Here is a 24,091-nt window from a genome sequence, read left to right on the forward strand (position 1 = left end):
TGCAGAGCCCAAGATGAAGGCTGAGTTTGCTCCGCTGTCTGTGCCACTGCAGAGAAGGCTTCAGACAGCATCAGTGGCTCAATGGATCTTCAGCTTCCTGGGTCTAGGTAAGAGACATCTCTTTTTCCTTTTTCTGAGAAGCCAGAGAAGCTTTCCATATAATTGTAGTATACTTAGGCTTGGAAGGGACCTTAAAGATCATCCAGTTCCAATCCCCTGCCATGGGCAGGGACACCTTCCACTAGACCAGGTTGCTCCAAGCCAGTCCAATGTCCAACATGGACTTGAATAGGGCCCCAGGGATGGGGCAGTCACAGCTTCTTTGGGCAATCTGAGCCAATGTTTTTGGCTTCTCACCACCTGATCAGAGCACAGTGGCACTAAGGAAGTGTACGGCTGACTGCCTGTGCATGGGAACATTTACAGGTCTTATGTAGCATTTAAACCAGGGTGGTGTTTTCAGCTTCTCTTTCTTTTTAAGTTTAGAGTTTTACTGGTTTAAGCTGTTGCTCTGCTTGGAGTTAGGGATAGGAAACAGAATTACCATGCTTGAGGAATGATACCACAGGAAGAGTGTTGGGGACTCTGCTTTTGCAGCCCTGGGAACAGACGCTTCACTTTTTACAGATGGCCCTGCACATTCTGAAAGGTCATTTTTCCAGGAAAACCCAAGCAGTTTGAGAAAAAGACACAACAGCAAACTGAGATGCAGACAAAGTCACTCCTTGGTGGAGGGCATCAGCTGCTGATGGAAAGGACACATATGCAGTTTTGGATAGGATGCACAGGGAAATGATGATGGGAGACACAGAGGCACATCATCAGAGAGTGCAAACTGCCTAGAGACATTTAGAGCCCCATCAGGGTGGAAGGTGACATCCCAATGTTTCCTAGTTTTAGGGAAATAAAGAGATGGGAGTATCAGAGGTAAGTTACTAGTGTAAAATGTCTAGGGTCATTTACAGCACATCAGGAGCCAAGCTAAAAGGTAACATCACAGAGTTTTCCATTGTAATGGTAGTTGTGAATCTCAGATGAGATGTGTAAAGCTCCTCATTTGCTGTGGCAAGACAGTTGTTGAATGGCCCAAAACACAGCAGATCTTCGTGTGTATTCATGTACTGGTACCCAAACATCTCCAGAACTATACCTGCACAGAAAGCACAGGCTGTGCTTCAGACTTCCACTCAGTTTCTGAGATGGGCCGTTCCAAAATCTGCCACAGACCTGAGCCTGAGCCTCTGCACCAGTATCTGATACACCAGAGGACTGTGCCATACTGGTCCAGTCAGTGTAGATCTTTAAATGTTTCTTGGTATAGGATTGGCCCATCCTCTGCAGTTACAGGAGTTACTTGCAAACACAGGCTCTGCCTCCTGCAGGGGAATGCAGCTTGCTCTGAATGAAGATGAGACCCAAACCCACTCCTTCTCCCATGGCTGACCTTCAAGGGCTTATCATCTCTCCCTGGAAGAATTTGATTTGTTTGGGGGGGTTTGTGTGCTTTTGTTTGGTTTTTTGTTTGTTTTGGGTTTTTTGCTGTTTTCTGTTCTGTTAGTTTGGGTTGGTTCGCTTTTGTTTTGGTTTTGGGTTTGGGTTTCTTTTGGTGGTACAATCTGAAACCAAAAGCAGTTAAGAAATGCTCATAAAGAAGGGCATTAGAAAGGTGATAACAAAATCTTATGAAGCAATTCCAGCTGGTTTGGTTCATTTTACAAAGTTTCTTAAAGCCTGGAGCTTTCCACCCAAAATCTCCCAGTTTAACAAGTGCATAAGCTGGATGCTAAGAGATACCCTTATTTTCATTCCATGAGCTGCCTAACACCCCTTGTTGCACTGTTACAATCCTCAGGCACAGAGCTCAGATGTTCAGTGATCAGGATTTAGCTGCTGGCTGTTCCTTTGTTTGGGAGACAGGCTTGTGCTTCTGCTGCCAGGAGAGGGCTTCTGAAACACTCATTTGACCGCTGCACAGCCCTTAGGCCAGAGATCCCCGCAGCAATGATTGCAGGCAGCTGTTGCTATGGTTGTGCAAATGCATCCCCTAAGAAGCCAAGCACTGGGGGAGGGACTCATTCATTCCTGGCGGGATGCTTCATGAGGGCAGCCACTCGACCCCAGTGCTGGCAAGGAGCTCTGCTCCAGCATCCCTTGCAACAGGCAGGCATTGTCCATACTGCCAGTTTTCTTGAGGATGCTCCTGACAAGAGCATGGAGACAAAAGGTCCCATTTATTTCAAAGGCTGACAGCTGCTGGAGGAGGAGTGCAAGGTGTAAGAAGGGGTTGCAGGGCATGGAGTGGGGACCCCACTGCCTTCCCAGTACATGATCTGAGTACTGACCAGTGCCCCCTCATAATGGAGTGGAACCAGGCTACTGCAGAGAACTGAAATCAGCAGGCTGGTGCCCAAACATACTTCGTTGCTTTCTTGTGCCTCTCTCATTCCCACTCTCCACTGGGCATGGACACCCATCCAGACACACTATGCAGAACTATGAGTACAGGGCTGAACTAAGACAAACAAACCCAGTGCAGGAGCAGTAGACCTGGGCATGCTGCCTCTGCAGACCCAGCGTACCACACCCAGCCTTTGAACCTTTGAGTCATCAGGGTTGGTTCAAAGGGCATGTGGTACCAGCATGATCAGGCTTCCTTGGCAGCTGAGTGTAGTCCACAGCCTGCCCAGATCAGCTGTGCCCAAGGGTGCAGTATCTGTGTAGGTGACCACTATCAGGGACTCCAGGCTGGCACTGAGGACCTCAGCAACATGTGTCTTAGAAGCATTCAAGGCCAGTTTGGATGGGACTCTGAACAACCTGGTTTAGTGGAAGGTATCCCTGCCCATGGCAGGGCAGCTGGAACTTGATGATGTTTAAGATCCCTCTAACCCAATGCATTCTGTGATTCTGTGATAATCTTGCAAACCCTCCTGACAAATGCAGTATGAATCTGACTAATTTTGGGTCTGTTGCAATAAAAAAAACCTCTTCCTGTGGGCTGCAGTTTTCCCTATTTCAGGCTGAATTAACAAATTTTTGGTTAAGAGTACTTTGATGGGGTATGGTCCCTGTTTAGACTTGGCCAGAAAAGTCCTCCATGTGCTTTGAAACCTGTGGCTCCTTTGGAACCTATGGCTCACTTAGAGCCCATGGCATATTTATACACTCTGTGATATGGCCATTTCCTTGTCCCAGAGAGAGATTTACAGCTCACAGCAAAACTACTCAGCATAAGAAACCTACCACTTCATTTTGGCTATGAGCTTCTTAGAAGGAATCCAGCCCAGGAAACCACTTGACCTGTGAAAAAAAATCCAAAAAAGCCATCAAATACACATTGATGTGTCTTTCTTTGCTGAGTCCCATACAGCCATGGAGATGTGAGATGTTGGGTCCTGGACCACAGAAAGTTGCTGCACATCTGCTCAATAGGTGCACTGCAGAGTCCAGGACCATCCTATGAATGCTTCATCCAGAGCCAAACCTCACCATGGACAACAACAGAGAAACCTTCCTGATACTGGACTCATGAGAAAGTGCAAGATTTAGGGTCTGCATATGACATTCCTTCTTGTCAGGGACCCTTTGGTTTTAGTTCTGGTTTGAGGCAGTCTCAACTTTCCATGACAGTGTAGACAGTGCAGCAGCTAATCTCAGCCCAGCCCAGAATTATCTGGCTGTTTTCAGGTAACAGAACTGATGTATCTGCAGTGACTTGCATGATGCCCTTAACCCTGCCCTTACAGCCCTTGTCTGCCTTGAAAGAGTTCTGTGTAAGGGCTGAAGCCATTTTGTAGCAATTAAGTATGTGCCATTGGACTATAGCACAGGAGTCTAGAGTTGCAGGAGATGAGGATCATGTCTGTTTGCAACCTCACACCCAAACCTGCCCATTTCTTCTGAGCAGTGGGACTGGTGGTGGTGGATTCAGTCTGGGGATCTGACATGACTTTTGGGAAGCATTAATAGAGCTCTGTGGCAAATATGCTTCCATTGGTGGCCCAGAAATTGTTGGTGTCCAGACAGTGGTACAAAGTTCCTCCTTCTCACCAAATTACAGACCATAAATAATCAGGTGCCTACCTAAGGCTGGAATTGGTTTGGATGCAGATTTAACTGTAAATTTTCTGGAACCTTCCCATCTCTTTGGTCCTTTCCAGAGTAACTTTCAGACTGACAGTCCATTCTGGGACAGGAACAGACTCATTTCCCACAGAGCAGCAAAAGGTTTCAACAGGACAAAAACCCCCCAGACCTTAAAACTGAGTGAAGGTCACTGAGTGCAAATTCTGCTCTGAGAAAAAAAAGTTGATTTGCAAATGAATCAAGAACCAAATTAATAATTATATAACTGTGAGATAAAGCATGGATTTGGACCAGAACTGCTCCTTCACTTTGCAGAATGTACTTCAAACTTTGCACAGTGTGATAAAAAGAGAATTAGGCAGTGCATAGTTTTGCAGCAGACCTGATGACCTGGCTCCCAGGTGCAGTAAAATTGTGTTTATTTATCATGTGGACCCTGGAGCTGCAGTTCATGTTCTATGCAGTTCTTTAGAGTTATAGCCTATTCTATGGCATTTGAAAAAGCAGTGTGAGCAGCAGGTTGAGGGAGGGGATTCTCTTGCTCTGTTCCAGTTTTGTGAGACTCCAGTTGAAGCGGATCTAGAGGAGGCCACGGAGGTGCTTCAAGGACTGGAGCCCCTCTCTTCTGGAGACAGGCTGGGAGAGCTGGGAGTGTTCAGCCCGGAGAAGGCTCTGGGGAGACCTTCCTGTGCTATAGGGGCTCCAAGGAGATGTGGAGAGGCATTTTGGACAAAGGCCTGGAGGACAGGACAAGAGGAAATGCCTTCCCACTACCAGAGGGTAGGGTTAAATGGAATACTAGGAAGAAAATCTTGGCTGTGATTGTAGTAAGGCCCTGGCACAGGTTGCCCAGAGAAACTGTGATTGCCATATCCTTGGAAATGTCCAAGGCCAGATTTGAGGGGACTTCTATGATTCCATTAGAAGTGTGGCATCAGATGTGAGCAGTGTTTCTTTTGGACCTGCACAATGCACTACAGGTTAGACCCGTTGCTTTGCCGAGAGCTGCAGTTTTTTTCTCACTGCAAAATTCTTAGTGCCTACCCAGGTGCCTCCTGCAGTGTCTTTACTTTTAGGAAGATATGCAATCCCATTTCAGCTTTAAGGGGATTTAGGATCCTGTCAAATTATTGCACTTTTTTCCCCCATAGGAATTATTGGTACCATCATGACAGTATTTTAAAAAAGGGCAAGGATTTGCTTTTCCATGCAAAGCTTTGTAATCAGGGTGACTTATCACCAAAAAAAAAAAAAAAAAAAAAGGTACAAACATGATCTACTTAAAAAAAAACCAGGATGTACATGAAGGTCTTAGATGAGGGCATCCTATTCCACTTCTTGGACAAGTCTTAGCTGAGAGGAGGTGGAGAAAGCAAGTATCAGGTGACTCCCAAAGATGGAAAAGATGTCTCAGAATACAAGGGTGTGGATGCATCTATATCACATCTGAAGCTGAAGCTGAAGCTGAGCAGGGCATCTCCACCCTCATATCTTCCAGCCCTGGGTAGTGGATCTGAAATGAAGACCCAAAGTAGAACAAAATATACAAAACATTATGTAATCCATGAGCTGGGGAAGGCAAGAGACTTGGATGAATCTTCAGGTTTTCTTCAGCTCAGTCTTCCCCTTCACAAGCAATACCAAAGGTTCCAGAAGGACAGATGGAGAGGACACAGCTCTTCCCAGGCACACATCTGCTTCACCAAGTGGCAGCTTGGTGGCCATCATCACTTTCGAGTATCTGGAGACAGAGAGTGTTGGGCTTGGATGGGATTTTATGTACCAAGTGATGTTTGTTTGCACAAAGACTTTTGTTCTCTCGTTCTCATGCCAAAACACAGGCTATAAGGGAGGTGGGAGGTAGAGATCAAAGCTGGGCACTAACTGGAGAAAGTTCCAAGTAATTGAAGTCTTAGAGAATGAAATAGAGCATTCTTATAAGATTCATGATGACACTGAGTTGAAAGAATTGAAAATCCTCTAGAGTCCAAGATCAGAGTTGAGACTGAACCTGAGAAGTGGAGGAAAGGGTCCAAAGTCAATAATAAAAAAACTCAGTAAAGAGTAAAATCTTAATCTATGGGTATAAATCATGGACACAGTTAAAATGGCGAATCATTAGCTCAAGATAAAGTCCTATTGAGGACTGTACAGACTGTACATAGGACCATTTTTGCTGCCATTGCAAAATATCAGGTGTCATCAGGGGGTATTGACAGGAATTTTGGGGTAAAACAAGGCCATTATCATTGCAGAGATCAGTCTGACTCCAGAGAAAAGCAAGATAGCAAAGGGATGGAGAGCTGATCTATAAGAACACTGTGAATGGAGGGAGATTCATCAGTCTTTTGGGAGGAGGGGGACGAGGTGGCCTTTGGAGAAATTGGTAGTTGCTACAAGGGAGCTGCTTGGTGTCTTTTCAGGTTCCTGGAGCAGATAGAAAAGAACCCATCTCTGCATCAGAGGTGCCTCCACACTGATAAATTCAGCAACAAGACCAGTGAAGGCTCCATCCCAGGACCAAAATGCCTCTCCAAATGAACCATTCCTCTCCCAAAGTCCACCTAATCCAACTATGCTGGCTTTTCTTTCAGCACAGTGCTGTACAGCTGCCTTCATCACACTCTTCTTCACGCGTTTTTGGCTGGTCAGTGCCCTCTATGCTGCATGGTGGTTCATAGACAGGGAGAAACCCAGCAAGGGTGGGCGGCGGATCCACATCCTCCGGAACTGCATTGTTTGGAGGTACATGAGAGACTATTTCCCCATCATGGTAAGTGCCACAAGTCTATTGGCTTTTCAGTGTTTCAGGGACCAGCTTTGTCCTTGGAGTCTGGATACAGTCTGGGACCAGCAGTCACGGCATGGGGTTCTGGACTTTGGTGTTGAAGGATTATCTTCCCAGCTCCCAGATTACTCAAAGATACAGTAAAAAATTGGGATTACCATTTTTACAAACCACATCCTTCCATCATCTGGCTTTTCCGCACCTGCTTAACCTTGCTGCATTCCAGCTGTTAGGGAAATCTCACCTTTGTTTTCCATGTCTATATTGCAACATTCTTGCCCTTCAGGTTGCTCAGAATTTACCCAATGGGCATAGGGCCAAGTTTTAACCTAAATCCAAGAGATCCTGGGTGCCCTGCAATGTCAGTATCCTATTCTGCTGAGGAGGGGGATGGATAGGTAAAGTTGGGGGTGCACTGGGCAGTGTCACAGAGCTGCTGTTCTCTTGAGAGGGACTTCTGTGACATTTCCTGATTTACTTCATGTATGTGGCTGGCCTTTGCCCTTACTCTTTTGTCTGGTATCCCCTTGGCATGGTATGGATGCATGGAGCAGCAGCAAGTCCTGCCTCAGAGCCATCACAAGTTGGTACAAATTTAAGCAATGCAGCAGAAGAGCTCATGGGTTGTGCAAGGAAGAGAGCTTCAAGGATAGACCAGGCAATGGGAATTTCTAAGATAATTCCTTTAGGAATACATTGCTTGTTGAGAGAACTCAGATGGGATGCACCCAGCTGGTCAGAGATAACCTGGAGTCAGAAGCAGGGTGCTGTAGTCTAGGATAATGAATTTGGGAGCCCAAAAAGTCAAAGAACCCACCAGCCCAAAGGAAAAAATAAGAACCCAGCCTGAGAGTCCATTCTGCATGGAGTAGGGCCTGGAATAAGGATTAGGGGGAGCTGGAGCAAAGTGAGGATCAGAGATGACATGCCCATCAGCTTTGCTGCTCAAACAGAAATAACCCTCTTTTCTGCTCTCATGAGATCACACCTGGAATACTGTGCACAATTCTGGTGCCCCCAACATAAGAAGGTTAAATGGCACTTCCGGGGCAAGTCCAGAGGAGGCCATGAAGTCAGTAAGGAGACTGGAGTACCTGCCATATGAAGACGGCTAAGAAAGTTGGGGCTGTTCATCCTGGAGAAGGTTGTGTGGACACCACACAGGACCTTCCAGTGTCTGAAGGGGCCTTACAGGGAAGATGGAGAGAGACTGTTCATCAGGAACTACAGTCATGGAACATGGGGGAATAGGTTCAAACTGTTAAGAGAGTAGATTTAGATGGGATGTTGGGAAGAAATACTTGGCTGTAAGGGTGGTGAGGTCATGGTGCAGGTTGCCCAGAGAAGCTGTGGCTGCCCCATCCCTGGAAGTATCCAAAGCCAGGTGGAATGGGGCATGGAGCAACCTGGTCTAGTGAAAGGTGTCCATTCCAATGGCAGGGGGTGAAATTTTTTGGTCCCTTTGATACTGAAATCAGCCAGAAAATAAACTTTCTAACCCAATTTGAAATGTGAGAAAGCAGGTATTCTTTCTCTGTGCAGGACACATTGCAAGGATGTCTCCTTTAATCTAATGTGTAGGGTGAGGCTTTACAACACTATAATCATATATATTCGTTAAAGTATATCTCCTAGCTAATACATAAACATCACTTTTCCCAGAACTAATTTGCATGCATCTGCTTCCTACTGGAAATCATTTTACGATCCTGGAGAGTCCTCTAAAGGGATTTCTGGTGGTCCTATTCAGTCAGTATTTCAATTTTAAGGGTGGCCTTTCCTTGAACCTTTCCTTTGGGCATGTGCTGTTGCTTCTTGTTACCTAACTTACAAAAAAAACCAGTGTAGCCCTCTTTATCTGTTCCTCCTTTGGTAAGCTACCTCTATTATCCAGTGTGCATACCTTTACATCCTTTTACCTTTTTTTGCTAGTTAGTCTTTAAGCTCTATTCAGTAACTTCAGGGGAACTGAAAATCTCTATTCTCTATGTTATTTATACAAACCATAGAGTAATCAATGATTTATGTGACTGCAATAATTATATGCGGTATATATTTTGTAAATTATTTGTGGCTGTAAGCCACCACTTGTGAAGTGTTGGACCAACCTCTCTGCTGAAATTCAGCTGCCAGCTCAGCCCAGCAATGACCCTTCTCTTGTTCCTTTCTAAAGAACATGGAAGCCCATTCCTGAATGCCTCACTGCACTCCGTGTCTGTCCTTCCTTGTAGCAGGACCACTAACACCAGTAGAGGGAGCATGGTATGGCGTTTGGCTGCAGCTCCCTGGGTTGAGGGCCCTGAGAGCTCCACGGAGCCTTTCCCTCCACTTCTCTGGGAGAAAACAGGAAGTTCCACGAAAGGACAGCAGAAAAATTTAAGGGATATAATATAGAGAGCATTATAACCAAGCAATCACACAATATTATTTCTACAAAATATTTTCTCAGTCATAGAATCATAAAATGTTTTGGGTTGGAAGAGACCTCAATGATCATGTAGTTCTAACCCCCCTACCATGGGCAGGGACATCTTCAACTAAACCAGGTTGCTCCAAACCGTGACCAGCTTGGTCTTGAAAAGTTCCAGGGATGGGGCAGACACAGCTTCTCTGGACAACCTGTGTCAGGGCTTCAGCATCCTCACAGCCAAGAATTTCTGCCCAATATCCCATCTAACCCTGCTCTCTGGCAGTGGGAAGCCATTCCCCCTTGTCCTTTCCCTCTCCAGCTCTCTTTGAGCCCCTTCAGCAGGGGGCTCAAGCCACTGGCAGGGGTTCTAAGGTCTCACCTTTTCTTCCTCAGGCTGAACAACTCCACTTGCCCAAAGTCCCAGCACAAGTGACACAAGGAAGTGAGATCTGAGGACACAGATTGGGTTGGTGTCCAGGACTCAGGGCTGTATTTGTGTGTAGATGGAGTTGGTTAAGCCCTGGAGAATTAGGCATTCTGGGAAGATTAAGTATGGCTCCTAATCCTACCAGATTCCAGCCGCAAACTTAGCTTCATCAAGTGTTTGGAGGCAGCAAGTGCTGCCTGCTGTCTTATTTTAGGAAACAGTTTTAAACATTGCTATTAAGGGATCCCTGTGCATGTTTGCTGTCTTGGAAGCAAAGAGAGGTTGGGATGAGCATCTGTTTTCTGAGTACTGTGAATGTGCAGTGTGCTGCCATACATGGAGCATGCCAGTGCAGAGCCAGGCCACCACAGCATGTGCAAGGTGCACCTTCTGCTGATACCACCCTTGCACAAGTACCACTTTGCTGTTGGATTTAGCCCCCTTGGAACTGACTGCATTTTAATTAATGATTTGAGAATTAGAGTCAGGCAGGACCCAAATGAGCTTGAATGTTTTTAAAAAGGGATGAGAAAAACTGCAATGAGAAACCAAGTCAGGGTCCAATGCATTGCTCAGGGAAGGTATTTCTGCTTAATTCCCTGCATTTTAAGTCAATTCTAATCTTTTGTTGTTGTTGTTTTGGTTGGGTTTGTTTTTGTGGGAGTTTTTTTGGTTGGTTTTTGTTGTTGTTTGGTTTTGTTTTTAAATATGCCCTCATTATAGTAGTTCAATTGGCCTGGAATTGTTTCAAAATTATGTAGATGTGGCATTTGGGAACATGGATTAGTGGTGGCCTTGGCAGTGCTGGAGTAATGGTTGGACTTGATGGTCTCAGAGAGCTTTTATGACCTAAATGAATCTATGAGTCTTCAATTCCAGTACATGGTTGAGCTCAGCTGCATTATAATGTTGTGGAAAATATGCCAAAAGGGTTAAAATTAATCTGTTTGAGCTAGAGTATGTCTGAACATATAACCTGTGATACCTGCTATGTGTTGATGTTGCCTACAGAGTGATTTTGGATGCTGTGGACTGCTCTATATATGCTATGTTCAAAAAGCAGTCAGTAATATGTCTGCTGATGCCCAAACCCTATCTCCATTTTCATAATCCCTGCCTCATCGTTTATCAGTGCATCTTTACGATGAAGAATACACCTAGCCTAACAGTAAAAAACAAATTCCATCCCCATGCCAAGTGAATGGACATCACTGCTTTTTCTTCTCAGCCCCATCCCATCCTGTCACCATCCTCCCTCATGCAGCCATGGTGCTTTGGTAACCTCAGATGAGGAAGGTGAAACGGGGGGAGCGTTAGCATAAGCTTGACAATATCTATCTTTACCACAGTCCTCAAACATAAGTCACCATCTTTCTTGCTGACTGAAAATTGGGGCTGGATGCTTGGCTTAGGCAAGACATCTCACTTTTGGCTCACACAACTTGGGTCATGAATCCATTCTAGCAAATTAAGGTCTTAGATAATTTTGGGGACTTTTGCGGTTTTTTAGGTGTCTCAGTGAAATTCTTCCCGTTGTTATCACGGAGACGCTGGAAGGGGGAGGGGGCGGCTTTTTGTGTGAATTGTCCTTCCTTCCTTCCTTCCTTCCTTCCTTCCTTCCTTCCTTCCTTCCTTCCTTCCTTCCTTCCTTCCTTCCTTCCTTCCTTCCTTCCTTCCTTCCTTCCTTCCTTCCTTCCTTCCTTCCTTCCTTCCTTCCTTCCTTCCTTCCTTCCTTCCTTCCTTCCTCCCTCCCTCCCTCCCTCCCTCCCTCCCTCCCTCCCTCCCCCCCCCCCCCTCCCTCCCTCCCTCCCTCCCTCCCTCCCTCCCTCCCTCCTTCCTTCCTTCCTTCCTTCCTTCCTTCCTTCCTTCCTTCCTTCCTTCCTTCCTTCCTTCCTTCCTTCCTTCCTTCCTTCCTTCCTTCCTTCCTTCCTTCCTTCCTTCCTTCCTTCCTTCCTTCCTTCCTTCCTTCCTTCCTTCCTTCCTTCCTTCCTTCCGGCGCCGGCTGAGGGGATCATGGCACTCTCTCTCCTTCTCTAGAGAGGCCAGCACCCCCTGTCGGCCGTGATCATAACTACACCATAAGGAAAAACGTAGTTGGCCGGTTGGAAGCTTCTGTTACTGCACTGTGGTGTGTTCTGGCCAGATACATATACATATACATATACATATACATATACATATACATATACATATACATATACATATACATATACATATACATATACATATACATATACATATACATATACATATACATATACATATACATATACATATACATATACATATACATATACATATACATATACATATACATATACATATACATGTATGTATGTATGTATTCTAGTAAAGAACTGTTACTCTTTTTTTCTTCTTCTTTTTTTTTTCCTCTTCTGAAAGCCCTGTAATTTTGAAATTACAATAACTTGGAGAGAGGGGTATTTTCTTCCTGTTTCACGAAGGTTCCCACTTTCCTTGGAAGACATTTGTCTTTTAAATCAAGACAGGGACATATTTTGTTTTCAACTGCTGTCATCATTCTGAGCAACCCCAGTGGGGGTAATCATGCTAGCTTTATTCAGGGCAGCCTGGAAAAAAACCTGCTGTACAGGGAAGGTCCCTGTGGTCTTCATCACACTGTTTTCTCCTTGTGAAGAGCCACAGGACATTTCTTACAAGTCTTAGGGTTATGTAAGTGCCAGCTGCACTTTGCTGTCTGCAGAAATCTCTGTCATTGTGCTTGTGGTCTTGCTGGTGTTACTGTTTTTTGTTAGCATAACTGAGTTATTGGAGAATTAGTTGAACCTTTGAAGCTGTAATTTGGGAAGACTTCATCCTATGGCTCATTCATTCTCATTGTGGCACAAACCATGATGGAGGTTATTTGAGCGTGTTGAGATTCTGGGGAATTGCAAGGCACTGTAGAGGGGACAGTTCCAGTTCATGTGAACCAATCCGTGCCAGGAATGTTTCCTTTCTTTTCACAGAAGAGTGGTATTATTTGTAACTGGGGACTTGTGCCCATGACATTAAATACAATTTCTGATATCCAGAGGTCTTGACTGTTCCCTTTGCTTCCTTCTGTTGGCTGGAAGAGGGATTGTCAGGGAAAAAGAAAGGCATGGCCAAATGGCCCAAAGCCACCACAATATCCTTTTCTGAGGAACTTCTCTGTCCCATGTGTTGGCCCTCTTCTGTTCTGGAGTGCCCTTAAGTAAAAGGGGGACCATGGCTGAGATCCACTGGAGGACTGTGTCCCACCATCTGCACTGCTAATCTACTGGATAAAGGAAGTCCTGTAAGAGGAAGGGAGGACTGGAGCATTTTGGAGCTTCCATCCATACCCAGCTTTGGGAGTGAGGGTGGTGAAGTCCCATCCAAACTCAATTTAAATCCACCTGGCTGGTCAGATTATTCAGTATTTGCTGCAAAAGCAGCTCTGACCTGGCATCATGGCACCAGGAGAAAACCCCAGGGCTCAAAGATCTCACTGTTTCCAACTGTCCCTCTCAGACTCTCACCATCGCTGGGACCTGAAACCCATCCTTCTCAGCAGTACTCAGATATTTGCCCTTCCTTTGGTCTCCCATCCAGACACCCTTGGGTGGGTGACCTGCTTCTTTTCAGCTTGGCACAATTTATCCTTCTTCAGATCTGGTTGGGTTTCTTGGATATCTTTGTTTGGCTTCTTCCCACAGAGAAACTGGCTGCATGTTCCATCCTGCAAGAGATGTTTTTGGGGGGTGTCCATGGACAGCTAGTGACATGAGGATTTGTCTAGTACAAAGTTGAAAGGAGGTTTATCCTACTTAAGAGCAGATTACTGACCATAACATCCATGGAAACCGAGTTTGGGACCAGAGAAGGATAGAAAAACAGTAGCAATTCAGTTTAGGAGACTTTAAATGAAGCTGGGAGCTCGCTGATCAGCTCCTAATCTCTCCTCCTCCATCACATCCTCCTCTGCTCTCAGAGTGACTGTTGGGGTAATGCCAAGCTGCTCCTTCTCTCTCACTCACGTTCATCAGTCCTTAAGGATGCAATGATATGGCACATCAGTGTCCTCCCTGACTACATGCCCCTGACATGGTATGCACCATGCAGTGCCCTTACTCATCTCGACTTAATTCTTTCCTCTCTTAACAACTTTTTAACTTCTTCACACTTAACAACTTTTTAACCCCTTCAGACAATGCAACTCCAGGGGCTTCTGGAGCACCACCCTCCAAACTTTGGACTCTGGGAGAATTTTTTTGAATCATAGACTCGTGGAATGATTTGTGTTGGAAGGGACCTTAAAGATCATCTATTTTTAATCTCCTGCCATGGGCAGGGATACCATTCACTGTATCAGGTTGCTCCAAGCTTCATCCAACCTGGCCTTGAATATTTCCAGGGATGGAGCACTCACAGCTTCTTTGGGCAACTTGTGCCAGTGCCTCATTACCCTTTCCTCAACCATTAGTTGACCAGCCTTAAACAGGGAATTGCCTGTCTTCTGTCTTCCCATGGTTTGGGACAGGACAATTCAGTCTGTGGGGAACAACTAGGTGAACCCAGTCTCAAGGGATGGATTAAATCAGCCTGGTTAAACCAGTGCTGAATTTCTGGGCTGATCAAGTCACTCAGAAGCCCTAACTACAATTATCTTAATTCCACTACAAAATGAATTAAAACCAAACCAAACGTGAAATGAAGAGCACTTTAATCCCTTATCATTATCATCAAATTAATAATATATTTGGCATATTAATGCCATTTAACTATTCCAGTTTAAAATTAATTTGGATTAATTTGCCTGAGATCCTTCACTAGTACATGGGCTCTTATCAGAGCTCCTGGAAGTCTGCATACCCATTTCCCTAACACAGCTGAGAGTGCATGGAGCAGGTCCCACTATGTCTCTTGGAGAGCTGGGGGAACTGGGGCAGAGTTGCACCCATGTCTTGGACCCACGTTTGAGTAGTCAGAATAAAGAGAGTTTTCTGTTACAGAGTAATCACTGAAAGCCCTAAAAAAGTGTAGTTATCAAGCTATATTTCTTCATGATGAAGCATAAAATAGACCTCATCCTTCAAAATTTAGGTTCATTAAGTTCTCCCCTGAAAGGTTTGTCCAGCCTTGGCACAGGCTGTCCAAGGCAGTGGTGGAGTCCCCACTCCTGGAAACATTTAAAAGCCATGTGGATTTGGCAGCTGGGGACATGGATTAGTGGTGGCCTTGGCAGTGGTGGGGGAGAATTTGGACTCCATGATCTTGGAGGGCTTTTCCAACCTAAACGATTTGATTTGTTAGGAAGGCCAAGATCACCCCACATCTGTGATCCACAAGGTTTCATAACCCTTTTGAGAATGGATCATTACTGCTGTCAGCAGCCAAGGCATCAGCCAGCATCCTGACCATGCCAAGGGGAATCTCAGGGAAGTCAGCAAACCCCTGGCTCAGCTTGGAGGGCACAACCCTGGGCTACTAACAGCTGCTTCTAGACCATAGGTCATACACATTAACTTGGCATTCCTCAGACACCTCTGAGATGAGAAACTGCTCTTATTTGACCAGAAAAACGTTGGGTTTTCTCATGCTTATGCAGACATCAGCTTGGTTGGACCCTTAAGTACTTTGACAATTATTAAATGTTCTGTTCACTCATAAAGTCCAGAACTGCAAACACCATCCAGAGGATGTGGAAAAGACAACTCATTTGAGGCAGGATGGAGGATAGTCCCACTCCCTGGGACCTCAAACCCAGTTCCATTAGGCAGTTCAGCTGGGCAGCAGGAGGGGGAGGCTGTGCAGAGTGACATTAACTTTCCTGGAAGTTTGGGAATGGAGACTTACCTCTGCCAGGTAGAGAGGGAAGGAGTGAGACAGTGGGAACAATCCAGAAGGGAAGATGGAGTTTCTGTGTTAAGAGTTTCCGAAGGGAAAAGGGTAGTGTAGAGTCTAGACCTGTGGTGTAAGAGACTGCCAAAGTCTTTCCTCTACTACAGATTTCCTTCTCAGTCTTGTACAAGGTCTCTGGTTTCTCAGTGAGTTTTGGCCAAATAATCCAGATGTGAGCAGACTCTGTGACAAAACAAGGACCCCCTTTCCCCAGGGATACTGTAGGGGATAGCTGTTGCAGAAACATTACCCAGATCCACCAAATCTTGAGGGACTCAACTGCTACCCTCCAGCTGCCCATGGCTTAGAGCAGGCAGTCAAAAATCACAGATTCAAAGACTGGGTGACATTGGAAGAGAACTCTAGAGGTCAACATGCCCAACCCACTGCTCAAGCAGGGGCAGCCAGGGCCAGTTGCCCAAGACCATGTCTTACCACAGAATCACAAAATGGTTTGGGTTGAAAGGGGTCTTAAAACTCATCCTTGTTGGAACAAGGACACGTTCCACTAGACCAGGTTGCTCTAAGCCCCATCTAACCTGTCCACAAACACTTCTAGGAATGGGGAAGCCACAGCTTCTCTGGGCAACCTGTGCCAGGGCCTCACTCATCATGATGATTCTCATCATAAAAAATTTCTTCCTCATAGCTAGTCTTAATCATCCCTCTCTTAGTTTAAGACCATTCTCCCTTGTCTTATCGCTCCAAGAACTATCCTTTGTTCTTTCCTTTCCTGTCCTCCCTCCTCTTTCATTGGGATGAGCACCAAGACAGCAGCTGGATGTTTCTTAGGGAGTGTTTTTACAGATGTGTGGTGTCTTACCACAGGCAAACTCTCCCATCAAGGCAATTTGACTGCTCAGTGGCTGCCCTCTTGTGCCACTCTTCTCCCCTCTTGTCTTGCTACACACACAGAGCTAGAAAAGTAGCAGTTTCCAACACGCCTGAGCATCTTGCTTCCCTGCTTATAAATCACTTGGAGATGAAAGGCTGTTTGGAAGCTGAATGCAGGAAGCATTGATGCAAGCTGAGGTTACTCAAAAAAGAGCAAATAGTGGCAATGGCTTTGGGCACTGAGTGATTCAGACATCTGCCTCTCTTCCTGCCTAGAGACCTCCGCACCTGGGCAGCAGTGGGATTTTTGTTTGTCCATTGCCCTCATTAGCAGCAGGCACTCTGAATGGGCACATGTACAGTCAACAGTGCTTTCAGACAGGTGGAAAATGAGCCATGATGGAAGAAAGTAAAATACACTCTCATGATTAACCTGGAGTTCTAGCTGCTTCTAGGAAAACACATGCACCATTAACTGCACCCTGAGTGCAGATGGAATCAGGGTTCTCGGAGGGGTGACACTGAAATGCATAAGGCCTTGGTTGTTCTTGAGCACAAATGCCTTTGAGTTGTCTGGAATGGCATGGTGGCTCTGTGATAAGAGAATTACAGAATTGTTTAGGTTGGAAAAGCCCTCTGAGACCATTAAGTCCAACTGTTCTCCAGCATTATCACAAACATCACCTAATCATGTGCCCAAGTGCCACATCTACATATTTTTGAACAATTTCAGGGATCATGGTCCCACCACTTCCCTAGTCATCTTGTTCCAATGTCTGACCACCCTTACAGTGAGGAAATGATGTGATGACTAATCTTGGAAAGGTTCATCCTTCCTGCTGCTGTGAACGTTGTCAGCATCTACAGAAATGGTGCAGAGATGTCGGCATTCAGTTTTGCCTGCTTCTGCCTGGGCTGTACACATACTGGCTGATGTTGGCATGGCAAGGCCTTCTTGGTGCCGGAGCGTGGGTTTGTCACACCAGCTACTCTCTCCTGGGCAGTCAAGTGTAACAGAGTTCAAATCCCAGTTGTCCCTTATCTCCCTTTAACCATCCCCTCTTGTTCTGTGGTACCCATTCTCCCATGTAGTATATCCCAGGCTTCAATATCACTTTCAGATCAGCTGAGGATTTTAACAAGCTGTTTATTCAGTCCTCAAGGGCTAGCCATGAGCTGCACTGTATCTGCAGTCCATGCTGCCCATCCCTAAAATACTGGACATGGGCATTCTCTATTCCCTTCTGTTAAAGTTGCAGCAGCCTTGGGCAGACATCCACGGCTCTTTGATGGACCTGGGCACGCAACACAGGTACAAACATCTGGCATCTTGCAGGCTTTCCCCAGTGGGAAGAAAACCATCAGCTTCTCTGTTAGATGTCTGGGGATTAGATTTCAACTTACCATGTGTGAAAACATCCTGGAATCACCTGGCACATGCGTCGGGACAGGATGAACCTTTGATCCACACCAAGTTGTTGGGTGGAACACATGCTTGGGCTGTGTAATAGGTCTACCAGAGTGATTATTCTGCTGTTCTGGTTGTGGGATCAAGAGGTACTGTGTGGAAAAAAATTACCCTTTTCTTGCTTTTTTTCCCCATACTAGAAAATGTGTTGGAGAACATTTTAAACAAAGTTGGTTCCTAACAGCACCTAGACCAGTTCAAGGTAATATAAGGAACTGTGCCATTAAGTCATTTTAAGCCAGTGGGTAGGAGGAGATGGAAATATGGCAATGAAATACATCTCAGTGAAAAGTGAGGGAGTTGTTGCAGTAGACCTTTTCAAATAGAAAGGCATGATGGGTGCAAAACACTCCCCTCCAGGACTGCCTTATCTGCTCTCCATAGCCAGTGTTCCACCCCACTGAAGTTACAGCACTAACTCTAGCCACTTTTTGGCTTCATCCCTGTGTCTAGTTGATGAAGACAGCAGAGCTGGACCCTCGGCAGAACTACCTGGTGGGATTTCATCCCCATGGAGTCCTAGCAGCTGGAGCCTTTCTCAATTTCTGCACAGAGGCATCAGGCTTTTCCACACTCTTCCCAGGCATCACCCCCCACCTGATGATGCTTTCTCTGTGGTTTCGCATTCCATTCTTCAGGGACTATGTGATGAGCGGAGGTAAGGAGCATGGGCCTCCGACAAGCAGTGGTATGTACGGGTGCTTTTTTGAGGAACATGGAGTGAAAATGCATGGGGAAGAAGTGTCAAGGGTCTGTTTTCCCTCGTCTGGGGCCAATTGGATCCCATTCATGGACACAGCTATTCGAGATGGCAACCCAAAACCTCTGAAGTTAAAAATTGCCCTCCTTGCTGTTATCTCTGTTGTTCAACTCCATAAACAGTCTCTGTGCTCAGGGCATCACTGTCCTAGGTGCTGTGTAACAGCAAAATGCAGAGCAAATTGTGAACAGAAATGCTGAGAGCTGCAGGCCAGGATGTTCCTGTATTTCTTTCCATAAAAATTATATTCAGGCTTGAAATTGTGAGGAAAAAAACTCTTTTTCTGAAGCATCTGCTGCTTCCAGGGAAGCAACATCCAGGGACAGAGGATGAAAATAGCAGCTCATGCTGCTGCAATGGAATGTGGCAGGAGGGTAGGGAGGGAAGATGTAGTGAAAAGGAATAGGAAAAAAGACAGTAAAAATTAAACAGAGAGAGGCAAAAGGAATGTTGAGAGGTTTTTGGACACCGGCAGGATGACCTCCATCTCTCAGCAGTGGGCTTGGCAATGGTCACTTCTCCAGCTGAATGTGGGCAGAACTCAATAGGCATAACATAGGCACCCAGTTCCATCTGATGTACCCCAGGGCATCCATTACCCTGTTTTCCACATAAATTCTCTCGCTCCTGCTGCCAGAGTATTTACGTAAAGAGTGAGAAATCCAAATAGTGAAATATATGAGAGACTTATAACACAGGTGAAGGAAGGTTTAATCACTGTAATGTTGGAGTTGGGTGCATAACTAATTTTCAGGTCAATTGAATCCATTTCACAATGAGGTTTTAATGTGCAAATTATTTTAGCCCCTGAAACAAGGACTTACTTTTTTTGAATAGTCAAAACAACGCCGCTTTGTCATTTCTGAATTAAAGATTTCTATCTTTTTCAAGTAAACAACACCAAAGGACCAAATCCTTAATCAAATTCCACTTCAATTAGCACCATCCACTGAAATGTATGTGTGTTTTGGCTTAAAGCAAATGTTTCTCTGACTCCAGAATTATTTAGAATTGAACACGGTCTCACTTGACAACAAATAGAAACAGATTTTTCCTAGGGTTCAAGTGCAGCTAGTTCCCCCTTTTTTTTTTCCTGTTTTTTCGCCTCATTTTTCACTTCTGAGGCAGACATCATATGGATAATTGTATACCCACCCAGAAGAGCTGTGTGCAAATCTGGCACCTTTTAAGGGAGCTGGGCCGGGGTTTTCAACTCTGAAAATAAAGTGTTTATCACGTCTCCAGAGATGGATTATGGGGGAAAAAGTCCAGAGCAAACCACAGATAGGTGAATATTACTTTTAATCCATCTCTGCTCTCCAGGCCTCATCCCTTCTGACAAGGAGAGTGCATCCTACGTGCTTCAGAAGCCAGGGGGTGGGAACTTGCTGGCCATCATTGTTGGTGGAGCACAGGAGGCATTGGATGCCCGTCCAGGATCCTTCACCTTGCTGCTGAAGAACAGGAAGGGATTTGTGCGCCTGGCCATCCAGCACGGGTGATGAAGGGGGTGGGGTTCCAGGGGTGCTGAGGGAGGGGTGCTCGGCTCTGTGGCTCGTTAATGGGGTGTTTCTGTTTTGGAGAAAAATGAAGGGATTTGGAATGGGCTTTGCTAATCATGACACCCTATTGGTTTTGACTGCCTGCAGCACTCCGCTGGTCCCTGCCTTTTCCTTTGGGGAGAACGATCTCTTTGATCAAGTGAAGAATCCCAAGGGTTCCTGGCTGCGGAGGATTCAGCATTGGCTTCAGCAGATCATGGGCATCTCCCTTCCCCTCTTCCATGCACGAGGCATCTTCCAGTATAGTTTTGGGCTGATACCCTACCGACGGCCAATCTGCACCGTGGGTGAGTCAATCCACAGAACTCTAACATGATGCCAGAAACACTCAGGCTGGTCAAACTGGGGAAACAGGGACAGTCCCTGGGTTGTGTCATCCTCCTGCCAGGCTGAAGCATCATACCAGAGAGCACAAGCAGTGCTGGGCTAGAAATGGGTTGCAAAGCAGCATTCCAAACTGTTCACGTGTCTCACTGGTTTGGCAGTCTGGTTTGATCTCATGACAGATCCCAGGCCATCTGGACGGTGCTGGGAAAAGCCCCAGAGTAAATGTAGCCAACCTCATCACTCCTATGAGATGCAGACAACCCTAACACCACCACACGGTGATAAAAGACACTGCAATAGGGTTGTGTTAAACATCGCACAAGGCATTTTTACAAACACAAGTAGGACCAGCAGGTCAAGGGGGAGGATTCTGCCCCTCTGCCCCACTCAGGTGAGATCCCCTCCTGCAGTGCTGCCTCCAGCTCTAGGGCAAGAACATCAGAAGGATAGGGAGCTGCTGGAGTGAGTCCAGAGGAAACTAGGAGACAGGCTGGGAGAGCTGGGGGTGTTCAGACTGGAGAAATCTCTGAGGAGACCTTAGAGTCCCTGCCAGTGCCTAAAGGCCTCCGAGAAAGGGGGAATTCAAAGGGCAAATTTGAAGGGAATTTGAAGGGGGATTTTGGACAAGGGCATGGAGTAACAGGATGGCAGGGTTAGATGGATATTGCAAAGAAATTCTTGGCTCTGAGGCCCTGGTACAGGTTGTCCAGAGAAGCTGTGGCTGCCCCGCTTCTCTGGAATTGTTCAAGGGCAGCTGGGACAGGGCTTAGAGCAACCTGGTCTTGTGGAGTGTCCCTGCCCATGGCAGGAGGGTGGAATGAGATGATCTTTAAGGTCACTCCCAAGCCAAACTATTCTGTGATTCTCTGAACACTCAAGCAGTTTTCAGCTTTGCTCACTGTCCTGTGCAGACACATCTGCAAATCCAAAGCTATTTGCATGTGAAGAAGATGAACCATTTTGACCAGAGATCATGTCCGCGGGAGACCAAATTTCAAGAAAATCTTTGGTCTTTAGTAAGTTCTTCAACATCTCCATGCTTGGTCCACCAGTGTGGCTCATGCTCTGTGAATTAATTTGATTAAAAATGTTGTTTGGAATGGTTAGAACTTACACCATTGATTAAGTTTGACAAAGAGCAATTACTTCTAATTGTATTACAACCTGTTTGGATTGTCTCAATGGTTTTATGAGCTGTGTAGTGTCACATGGGCTCTCCATTAATTGGATGAAGAATAGCCTTATAAGATGTTGAAACCCTCTGTCACTTGACAAAAACAATTTGAGTAAGAGACCAGAGCAAGAGAGGTACCTCTTGAATCTTCTTTCCCCTGCCAGGTACCTGGTTCTGCTCCTGGTAACTCTGGGAGATGGAAAGGCTCTTCTAGAGATAGGAATAAAAATAACTAGATTTTCTGTTGAATAAAACAAGATTTTTAAAAGATAAGTACTTGGTTCCTAAAAAATCAGATATTTCACAGAATCTTTAATCTGAGCAAAGTGGAAGCACCTTCACTGCAAGTCTATTTAAATAATGTGGGGCTCCCCTGTTCCTCACTTTCCCCATTTCCAATGCATATTCCCAGGGCCATGGGGAAACAACTTGGAAAGTCCAACCCATATATTATCCTGTCTTTATATTGCGTTTACCTGCAGCACATCTGAGATGTGAGAAGCAGCTCTTGAGACTGCATTGGGATACAGCACTTCTTACTTCAAAAGGTTACACAGAGGGCCTTTGACATTAACCAGCTTTGCAGATGGGAAAACTGAGGCAAGGACCAATGTGATCTTGGAGACCAAAAGCTAGGTCAGGATCTCAGCCATCATCCCTCCTTAGCTGTGCTATCTCCCAGACTCCAGGAAATAACTGGTCATACTGACCGTTCCATCCTGGAGAGGCTGACCTCAGCTCTATGCTAGGGTAAGCAAAGTGTTCAGAGTTACCTGACACTGGCTCCTCCTAACACCTGTGCTTCGTTTCCAGTTGGGAAGCCAATTCCAGTGCAGAAGAAGCACAGACCCTCTGAGGAGGAAGTTGATCAAGTCCATCAAAAATACCTAAATGAGTTGTCCAAGCTCTTTGAGAAGCACAAAGCTAAATATAATGTCCCAGAAGACACCCACCTGGAATTTATATAGAGTGCCTCAAGCAAGGTGAAACCATGGAGATCAAGCTCCAAGTTTCCCCCTTCTCTGGAACTACTTTACAACGTCAACATAGTCACAGTTAACATATAGTCTATATAGCATAGGGAAAAGAGCTTCATTTTCCCAGTATTTGCATGGGCATAGAGCCAGGTTTCTAATTTTTTTCTCCATGTAGGACACATAAAAGATATAAAAGAGAAGAAAAAAAATCCCATCTGCGGTCAGCACAGTTGAAACTCTCCAGCACAAAACTAACACTTCCAGTCCAGTATGGATGTCAGTTTTTACAGATATTTCCAGGCAGATCTGAATTATTGAAATTATTTTCTTTGCATTATTTTCATTTTGAAATGGGTCAATGAGCCATAATTTGTGATAAAGGCATATGTTTTTTGAAATAAATTTCATCCAGATTAACAAATGAACATTGTTCGTTTGGTGCTCTTCATGTTTTTAATTGCTCTGGGCTCTTTTCTCACCACCTGAAGCACAGTTTATCAGAACGATCATATGCCCAGCATGATGCCAAGCACCCTCAGCAGCACGATGTCATAGCCCACTGGCACAAAAGAAATTAAATAAACACCATTAGAAATATGTATTAGAACTATAAAATATTTCTAATTATTATGAAGAAACCAGGACCCACTGACACACTCACACCACCTGAGTGGGGACCAAGGCCCCTTGGCAGCTCCACATTCCACACTCACAGTCAGATTGGGCTTCCTTACTGGTTTCCCACCCCTGGTTTCCCATAGCACATCTGGATCTTAGCACATCTTTCCCATAGCACAGTCTCAGGTATCTGGATCCTTCAAATAATTTCACAATGCAAGAACAAAATAACAGCTTGGGGTGGGAGCCTCCAGAAGTGACAAGGAATCTCCAAAAAAAGAAACCCTCAGTTTATGTGCCCTTATTATCTGAGTGTGTGGGAAGTCTGGACTCTTCTCCTCAAGTCTTCAGTTCCTGATGTGTCTTGGCACAGCCATTCACCTGGCTGTGCCACTGGTCCCTGTGCCCTTTTGTTTTGCAAAGGGTTGACAGCTGCCTCTTGCCTTCAACTCTTGCCACCAGAGCTCCATCTACACCTGGCACTGCAGTTTTCTCTGAGCTGCCTGCTGCCTGCTCTGAATATGTCCTTTAATAATTAGTTTAGAAATAAAGATTAGAAATAAATTTATGATGTCTAAGGGCTCATCCAAAGGGTTTACCATAACTGGGCTCTAGGAATCCTGTTTCCAATTTGGTTAATTTAATCCCAGACACCCTTGCATAGGACCATGACCAGTCACCAGCGGTGGTAACAAGGACACTGTACATTTTGTTTTACAAATGAGACAATTTTCTTAAGAAAGAGAAGCATGACCAGGACATGGGGGAAGGGAA

At 45.4% G+C, this 24,091-nt stretch overlaps 1 protein-coding gene and 1 long non-coding RNA gene across 3 annotated transcripts in view; one reads left to right on the forward strand and one right to left on the reverse strand.

Moving 5' to 3' along the window:
• Window positions 1–24,091, reverse strand: part of LOC136305438 (uncharacterized) — a 48,366-nt gene that overhangs the window by 8,465 nt on the left and 15,810 nt on the right. For both annotated transcript variants that reach the window (XR_010725334.1, XR_010725333.1), the window contains exon 4: window positions 3,244–3,300. This is a non-coding gene — a long non-coding RNA (uncharacterized lncRNA). The remainder of the gene's footprint in view (window positions 1–3,243; window positions 3,301–24,091) is intronic.
• Window positions 8–23,124, forward strand: MOGAT2 (monoacylglycerol O-acyltransferase 2). Its single transcript, XM_066208691.1, has 6 exons — window positions 8–107; window positions 6,681–6,859; window positions 18,353–18,557; window positions 19,983–20,157; window positions 20,309–20,508; window positions 22,536–23,124. The coding sequence occupies exons 1-6, from the start codon at window positions 14–16 to the stop codon at window positions 22,688–22,690; spliced, it is 1,008 nt and encodes a 335-aa protein (XP_066064788.1). The 5' UTR covers window positions 8–13; the 3' UTR covers window positions 22,691–23,124.

This window comes from Chamaea fasciata, unplaced genomic scaffold (assembly GCF_029207755.1).
Source record: "Chamaea fasciata isolate MVZ Bird 193981 ecotype frontalis unplaced genomic scaffold, bChaFas1.0.hap1 SCAF_2, whole genome shotgun sequence".
In the NCBI taxonomy this organism is placed as follows: domain Eukaryota; kingdom Metazoa; phylum Chordata; class Aves; order Passeriformes; family Sylviidae; genus Chamaea; species Chamaea fasciata.